The sequence below is a fragment of the Micromesistius poutassou genome (genome assembly GCF_964030765.1).
Source record: "Micromesistius poutassou genome assembly, chromosome: 3".
Taxonomy (NCBI): Eukaryota; Metazoa; Chordata; class Actinopteri; order Gadiformes; family Gadidae; genus Micromesistius; species Micromesistius poutassou.
The window spans coordinates 9666021-9674971 of record NC_140273.1 but is presented as its reverse complement, the minus strand read 5'-3'; the positions used below and the strand labels follow the sequence as shown (position 1 = coordinate 9674971).

The 8951-nt window shown below is 43.5% G+C and overlaps 2 protein-coding genes across 2 annotated transcripts; one reads left to right on the top strand and one right to left on the bottom strand.

Annotated features, from left to right (window-relative positions):
• Positions 1-251: 251 nt before the first annotated feature.
• LOC311340085 (uncharacterized protein) lies at positions 252-3601 on the top strand. The gene is made up of 5 exons (XM_084464945.1): positions 252-370; positions 580-841; positions 1133-1221; positions 1822-1987; positions 2890-3601. The coding sequence occupies exons 2-5, from the start codon at positions 604-606 to the stop codon at positions 3078-3080; spliced, it is 684 nt and encodes a 227-aa protein (XP_084321071.1). The 5' UTR covers positions 252-370; positions 580-603; the 3' UTR covers positions 3081-3601.
• A 1510-nt stretch (positions 3602-5111) lies between these two features.
• LOC311340388 (N-acetylmuramoyl-L-alanine amidase-like) lies at positions 5112-8490 on the bottom strand. The gene is made up of 5 exons (XM_084465291.1): positions 8353-8490; positions 8183-8277; positions 6569-7477; positions 5775-5985; positions 5112-5519 (listed from the first exon to the last, which is right to left on the bottom strand). The coding sequence occupies exons 2-5, from the start codon at positions 8253-8255 to the stop codon at positions 5216-5218; spliced, it is 1497 nt and encodes a 498-aa protein (XP_084321417.1). The 5' UTR covers positions 8256-8277; positions 8353-8490; the 3' UTR covers positions 5112-5215.
• Between the last annotated feature and the right edge of the window lie 461 nt (positions 8491-8951).

Genomic DNA, 8951 nt, shown 5'->3' with positions numbered 1-8951 from the left:
GCTTCCCCACCAAGGCTGCTCGATCGATTCATAGCAGATAAGTGCCATTTTGTTATGTCTTTGAGCTGCGAGAATCGTTACTTTTTTAGGGACTCAGTTGTGTTCAGCGGTAGGCTACGTTGCATTGAGGAAGCACTGTGGTCCAAGAGCTGAACTTTACACTTCCTCGTTCTCATCATTATTGTGGTCTACATTCAGAGCTCATCTCAACATTATACCAGCCTCGGAGCGGTGATGTGATTGATTTAGTTGTTGTTTTAACTGTTGACCTTACGGTTCTCTTGAGGTCCTGCAATTCAACTTCAGAAAAATATGGTGAAACTCGTTTGCTGATGGGATTTTCCCATAGGCTTGAAGAAATTATAGTTTGGTAAGTGCAGGCTTATTATTAATCTATTTAAATATTTAATACAAATATAGAAAGATTAACATTTACACAAGTGGTATATTTTTATTTTATTTTATATTTCGCTATTGAATCGTTATCACGCCAATAAATACATCTTATTTCTGCAATTATTATTAACCCAATGACGATTTACGGTCACTATATCTCCGTCTACAACACCACATCCGCAGGTTAATCACTGTCAGGCTCGGAGAATGCCTCGTTCTTTCCTGGTGAAGCGAAGGGACCTGAACCACCAGCCGGCCACTTTGAGAAGCTCTGGCCAGAGCAGTGCTGCGAGGACACTGTGTGAGCTGCGGAAACCGAGGGGGCCCTGGGACAGCGCCTTGGAAAGCTCCTCAACAATAATACACAGAGATTGCGCTGTGATTTGCTCCACCTTGCTGCCAAAGCCGCACACTGCCTTACAGCCACTCGGCTCCAAGACATCCAGTAAGAGAGAGAATTGTATATGGTTTGTTATGGATTCGATTACTGGACATTGTCTATTGATTAGTTAATCACTGGTTGGTTTGTAATTTATTTTCAGTTAAATTCAGTTAAATTAGTTAAATCGTGTGCTTGTTTGTAACGAGACAACCGGAGTAAAATCAGTTTGGAGGATATTGGCTTCGGGCCTATACAATTATAAAAAATCTGCACCCTACATCAGTTTTCAAAAAAAAAAATAATATTGTTTCTAATGGCCCATATCTGGTGAAATTCACATTTTCTTTGTTTCAGATTGTGGAGATACTGACACCTGCAGTTCTGACAGCAGATACGATTCAACTTCTGATGGGAGAAACAGATTACCCCCGCTCTCGCCAATGGTAGGCCTATGTCTCAATGAAATGTCCATCAGAACTGAATCTAAATACACTCGCTTTAAAGGTTTCAATGAAAGCTATTTATTTAACTTTACTTATATGTATATTCAGGTCAAACAGCTGGAAATGGAAAGGAATGTATAAGTGAGCCAAGTATAAGACCTCGTTTTTTGGTCAAATAAAATCAATAATAATTGATAATCAGAGAAACTAAACCACTCCACAGTGGAGTACAATGGAGTTCCACAGTGGAGTTCCACACAACTCAATAATTTCACTGGAGTGGAGGCTCGACCCCGCAAACTAACTTAAGAGATCCATTCTAAAAGGTATTTTACTACAGCTGAGAAAATTTAAAAAAAATAAAAAGAGCCAATTAAGAAACGAAATACATATTTAATTCTATAAACTTATGCATATTTTTTTTCTTATTTGCTGTTAAATTTACAAATAATTTATATTTCCTAAATCTTCTAAATTATTGGTAGAAATGTTTCATCCACTCCTTACTTCTGAGTGTATGTAAACCTTGCACATGAATGAATGAAAGGGAAAAGTTTTTTCATCATACGATACGCCTAATCCATCATGTTTGCATTGCAGGAGAAAACCTTTGGTTGTACAGTATGTGGAAAGGTCTTCAAGCGTTCCTCCACTCTGTCCACACATCTGCTCATCCACTCCGACGTCAGGCCCTACCCCTGCCAGTACTGTGGGAAGCGCTTCCACCAGAAGTCAGACATGAAGAAGCACACCTTCGTCCACACCGGTGAGTCTTGGGACATGTATGGTCGCAGGAGGCACACGTTGAAAGTTTGACGTTTGAATCCGTTGGAGAGTATAATTTTCTGGGGATAAAATCACATTGAAATCGTATCCCAAAATAGATATAGAAATAGAGCAAAGAGAAATAGAGCAAAGATTATGATTTACTTCTGTTTTTCTTTCTTGCATGGCCTGCTGGAGACTTTTTGCTAGATTAAATCTGGTCTAGTAACTATATCCTATTTCACATTCCATCTACATAACTAGACTATAGTTATTTAGATGGCATGCTAAATATGATTTCTGTGCACCCTTCTATGGGAAATGGGTTGAATATTGACTGCATGCATCCACTAACGTATGCTGTATGAAGTTATACTTAATGTGTATGGTCATGAGGGCACACTTGTTGGTGATTCCAGTTGATGGATGTACTGTTGCATACCTTCCCTAGCCTATACTGAAGTACCAGGTATCACCTGAGATCTAGTCTCACAAATCAGACTCATATCTAAAGTTTCGATTCGTATCTAAAGTCTGATGGTGGACTAGCTCAAATCTTGGCAGTAGCAGTCTTACACTTTATTTTGCTTTGATTTGTTTCGAACAATCCTGTTACTGGAAGCCGTCTTTTCAGTTTATGGTTTCTGGTCAAGGTTCTCTACTATCTTCCCCCAGAATTTCTGCTGGATCTGAGATTGAAATGACTCATTGACCAACAACCCACCTTTAAACTGCGCTGAATAATACCACAGGATTTTAACTCTGCTTTCTTGCCCAGGTCGTCCTCGGAAAGTAGTTGCCATTCTCACATGAGGCTCATGTGGTAGATTGACGGTTAAATTAAAAAAACAAAGTTTCACTCTCAACTCCCTCTCCCTTCTTTCTGTTTCTTCTCCCCTGCAGGTGAAAAGCCGCACGTATGCCGTGTGTGTGGCAAGGCGTTCAGCCAGAGCTCCAACCTCATCACCCACTGTCGGAAACACAACTGGGAGTGGCCCTACCATTGCCCGCGCTGTAGATTCGGCTTCCAGACCAAGCTAGCGCTGAGACAGCACTGCTGCTCCCTTCGCTACAAGGGAAGACTAACTGACTGACTGACTCTCGGGGAGGGAAGCTCAGCCAGGTGGCAAAGGGGATTAGTATACAGGTAATAGCACCACCTTTTTTGCAAAGATGCAATGCATCTTATTAGAAGTGAAGGGGATCTGGCCACCAAGGACAACTGAAGCCATAACAGGATAGCATAGTAGGCTGCAGCAGGCCGATACAATATGCAGGGCATATCTTTTAAGCATGTAATTATTATTAATAGGGTTGAATGTTGGGCCTTGGTGGTTATGGTACGATGGCATTCGGCTCGCACTAGTCAATGTAGGAGTTTGAATTTCCCCTTCCAGTATTATCTGAGACTCATGAAGGTCTTAAGGACTGTATAAGTTACTAGCATAACAATATTTATTTTTTCAAAACTTTTGTTTTTTGGTGTTTAACACGTTGACTTGATCAATTATGGGTGATGATTGTTATTGATTTTGTTATGATCAGGGGCTGAAATGCCTTTCATTCTTTGTTCAGAAGCCCAGAATTCATCAAATGAAAACCATTGAGGCCTACAGGAATTGAAAAACATTATTCTGTCTATGTGTGGGAAACAAAACATTATATCTATTCTTTCCAACTACTGCTTACATGTTTGACATTTAAAGATGCCTTGATGTGTATATGATTAAGAACATAACTTTTTCATATTTGTTCATTAAATTGAGGTTGCTTAAGAATCATTCTCGTACTACATACAATAACTAAAGCTCTGCCGTCCACTGAGGGCTGTTAAAACTGACCTTCTTCTGATTATAACACAACAACTGGTCTGTGCTCTGGAGACAACATCATTGGAACAGTCTTTATCCGTGGTGTTTTTGTTCGCTTTATTGTAGGTGTGAACCTTCAGCACCCCAGGCCTAGTAGGCCATGATGCCTCCTGCAGAGTCCAACACAAATCACAAACAACCTACCCTATTCAAATGGACAGGGACGTTTTACACTTATAGAAATGAAATGTAATGACTGTAGGTCATCCTATCCAGTAGCCACTGTTATGTTGTAACATTTAAGGTTCATAACAAACCCTTAAGATGATGTTCTTGAGTCAAGTGGGATTACTTTTTCTGCATTTTTCGGATTAACCCAACAAAGATTCAAGTGGGTTGATCCAGTCGACTCTTGCTGTCCCATTTTTCCTAAGGGTGTGTTTCTACCACGGTGGTAGATTGACTGATTTTTTTATTCTCTCAGAATCGTCTTCTGGGAAGAATTAGTCTAGTTTGATAAACTAATGTTAACTTAAACGTGCACTTTGTACGTTTTCCCTATAGAAACATCTAGTGGCTTGAGGTCTAGCCGGTGGCCTACTAAAAACGAAAGTACTAAAAATGGCAATGACCATTGCTGGCCATGGGGTGGCACTGTTATACTGAAACAATTTACAAAGTACAACGTTTTGCCTCCCAAATGGACCAGATCACCCATGCTTGAGAATGACAAAATCGACAGGTAGGCTACTCAAATCTTCTATGATCCAAAATATCACCGGAGTCGAAGATTTCCCAGATCATCGTCATGTCGCGCTGTTTCCTCTGAAGAGCCAGATGTTTCCACCGTCATGTCTCCGTAGGCATCGCTTAGGCTACCCTAAACGTGTCATTCGTGAATTAATATAGACATTATGGTTTTAATGACAGCATATATGAATGGATAACAGTAATATTTCCCATAGCTTCACATGCGTAGAGTTACACCCATTTACTGAACTGTCCCAACTTTTCTTATAAAATTAAAATTCGTACCTTTGTTTGCCATTTATGCACTGCAAGTTTTCACACCTGCTTTCTAGCGTAAACTCTTTTCCGCATCACTTGTCCCTGATCTACTGCCCTCCCGTAACGTCTCTCTCAGTAGCATCGTTAATTTGTAACACCTATTATAGTCTGAGGTCAGTGGCGGTTTTAGGCACCCCCCGTCAATTATTTCTTACCATTAAGAAGATAGCTAAAAAACGAAGACACAACATGCTTCGAATTGGAAACATAGTCCATGACCATGAATATAAAGGATAACCACTTGGAGACTTCACAGAAAACATTTAATCAATCATAACAATTACCATATGTTTTTCAATGGTAAGGTAACGGGACATTATGTTTGTGAATGGCTTTGTTTTGGGATCCTATCATTTCCCAAAGTGCTCCCAGGTACTGATTTCCGAATATAAGGCGTTGCCGGGGCAGGAGGTATAATTCACCACCTGGCGGTGTCCCAGTAGGGTATAGTTTACAGCCAGTCTCCTCCCGTCGACCGCACACTGCACCAGACGGTGGCGCAGCAGGTCCATGGAGTAGCGCGAAGGCAGAGTGGACGTGTAGTTGCCGATGATCGCCACGCCGTAGCCGACGGAATTGCGCTCCCTAGTGTGCGCCCCGCGGTTATTCCAGCCTCTGCCCTCGTAAACATAGCCGTCAGAGCCCACCACAAAGCTGGGAGGGATAACAAAAAAATACATAAATGATGTACTTCACAAGGCAAAACTGCTGTATAGTTGTGATCCTTAATGAACTACAATTAACTATAAACATGCTGCTGTTGACTTTTGTATTTTATAATTCATGTCAACAGTTGCCCTTTCGATCAATACCCAAATCAAGTGCCATGATTTGACGGCTCTCAAATCCTTCAATGTTCTCCCAGTGGTTCCAGAGGTGCTTTCTATCAACGGTGAAGGACTGTCATACCTGTATCCGATGTCTGTCCAGCCTCGCTCGTCCTGGTGGAAGCGCTGCATGGCCCTCATGTCTCTGGAGCAGGCTGGGAAGGACAGGCAGGGCTCGGAGGGCTGGAAGGTGTGGTGGATGTAGAGGTAGGGCAGCGGGAGGGACAAAGGCGTTTGGGTGCTTCGGTTCTCCTCCGCTCCCCACTGGCACCGAGGGATAATGGACGGGCAGTCTGCGCAGAGGGAAGACCCAAGACAGAGGATGAGCGCTCTGGGCTCTGGGAGGCTAAAGCGTGGCTCCCAAGTATATATGTAGGGAGAGTCAGCTATTCTGAGGTGTTGATTAGCACCAACACAAAGGACAATTGAGTTGGTGGAATCCGGTGGCCCGATGCATTGGCTGGGGCCAAAAGAACAAGGCAAGACCTTTGACTAAGAACCAGGGGTTGATTATCATTTGTGTAAGAGACCCCCAAAAGTACTACATTTTAAGTGCAACGTTATTGACAAAGAAAACCCATTTTTATTTGTAATCTTGACAAAAACTCAATAATTGATTAGTTGGTAAACCCTGTCTTACTGTAAGTCTAAAATTAATTTCTTGTTTCTGTTATATTTTGTGGGCATATTTGTATGTCCTCTTTTTAGATTTGTTTAATTCATATATATATATATATATATATATATATAAGGAGTGGGGTATATAAATGGTATATACTGTATACCATTTATATACACCACTCCTTATTCCTGTATGTTTGATGTAGTTATTCCCCACTGGTTACCTCTAGGGTGGATGGCAGGGCCAGCTCTTACCCCAGTACATGTGAGTAAAGACCTGCAGCCCCTCCTTCACCGACACCTCCACTCCGTCATCCAGGGCGATCCACTCCGTCTTCTCCAGCTTCCACACCATCACCAGCGTCTCCATCACCTGCCTCTCAGGGTCCAGTGGCTCCATCAGGCTCCTGGAGCTCTCCCGCCTCTTGGCGCTGACGTGGCCCCTCACATCTTCCACCCCATGGCCCTCGCTCAGCACGTAGCCGTAGTACCCCCTCAGTGTGGCGCTGAGTCTGGTCTGCGGCGGTGGGGCGGCCCGCGACATGTTGGCGAGGGCGGTGCCCAGTATGGCCCCGTCCATGCCCCCATTGATCAGGGCATCGGTGGCCAGGGTGGGCGTCCGGGACAGCCGGAACACCCTGGGCTGCTCCACGCTGTCCCAGCAGCCACCGGGCCCCAGACGCAGCTCGGCGGAAAAGTCCTGCAGGCTGAGGAAGGACAGGCCCAGTGACCTGCCCAGTGTGAGGGGGAAGAGCCCAAAGGCCGCCGCGCTGGAGGCTCCCCCCTCCGGCTCTGTCTCCGCCTCCACCTCCCGGGCCCTCAGCCCCGCCTCAATGCCCAGCAGCAGGGGAGCCAGGGCCACCGTGGTGCCGTCCGGGGCCAGCACCACGCCCCGCTCCTCCCCCTGGTCTGTCACGATGTGGTGCACAGCCTTGTCGAAGAAGCTGAAGGAGGAGGCGTTCAGGATGGCCTGGTCCAGGGTGACAGAGAGGCCGGGGAGCTGGTTGGAGGCGCCGAGGTAATGGACGGTGAGCGGGTCGTCGTGGCCTGCAATCCTCCTTAAGGCTCTGACCAGGGCCAGTGGGGTCAGGGTGGGGTTGGACTGTTCCACCTGCTCCACGGCGCTGATGAAGCTCTCCATGCTGCGCAGGTGGGAAGTTGACACTGGAGCCAACCAATAAACAATAAGCAGGTGGGTGGTTGACACTGGAGCCAACCAATAAACATAATAAGGTGGGCAGTTGACACTGGCGCGAACCAATGAACAAGTAAATAAGCAGGTGGGCGGTTCACACTGAAGCATTCAATAAATAATAAGGTGGGCGGTTGAAACTGGCCTCTTACAACATAAACGTTATATAAATATCCAGTGTGTGTGGTTTAAGGTGTTACGCTCAGCACAGCTGGTAACGCTACAATAACGTGGTTACCTCAAGGTTCTGCTTTTGTGTTTTTTAAGAGTTGGAATTAAAAACCTGAGGGCACGTTATTGAAATTAGAATTGGGTGAATGTACACAAGTTCCGGTGTACTCCCTGGTGAATATATATAATCGTTTAGAAAAAACATTACACAGAAAAAGTGATAAAAGGGGAAGCTTTCCTATGTCATCAAATGTTCCCTGACATCAAGCAATAGGCATGTGGGAGGTTGACACTTAAGCCAACCATTAAACAATAAAATAAATAAAAAAAACATCATGTGATTGGTGAAATGTTGAACCTATTAGGTCCCCGTCGAACTGCAATTAGATATGAAATAAATCCAATCCACATGTTAACACAGCTCTCTAAATAAAATGCTGTCAAAATACTATTGAGGGAGAAATATATATTTTTTAATTATTAAAATGAATGACATGTAGGCCTACCTGCAGGATGGCAATGGGCGCCTTGAGATGACAGAGCCAGAAGCAGCCAGAATGATAATCCAAACGAGGCCATGTTGTCCTTGATTTACCCGTCACTGTCAAGAAACTCTTGAAATAGGTTCCCGAAACATTGATGTTCAAAAAAGTTAATGTTCCGCAAAAACACTTACCATTAGCCTACAGCTTGATGAGATATTTGTGAAAGTAAACGTATGCCTAGCTAGTTACAATAATCTCTTAATGATTAGACATTCCCGGTGATTTGAGTTCGTCCAGGACGTGTTTTCGCTAACGTTCAACTCCCCACACAAATAGTTGGGGAGCTGTGTATGGGATTTTGGTCGTGTTCCCACACGAGGGGAGGGTATTGTGTACACTGATGCTCCCAAATATTGATTGAGCCAAAGTTGACTTGTGTCATTCTAAAAACAAAGTCTGGTACATCTATTTTCTAGGTTACACATGCTAGCATGGCTGCTAGTGGAATGCTAATTATCTCAAGATGTTTTCCTGCACTTTAGATCCTATCCATGCACATCAATAGGCATCAGACCTGTGGTTTGTGGTTGAAATGCTTCTATAACAATTAACTGTAGTCACACGTGAGACCCAAGCTATGTTCTCTATGTATGATTTTCATAATTGTATATTAAGGAAATACTAAAATGTGAGTCTAAGTAGGATCCCACATTTCGTTCCAAAACGTTATGCATACTCATTGTATTAGTTTAAGAATATATTTTTGTATTATACAAGAATGTCTTTTTGT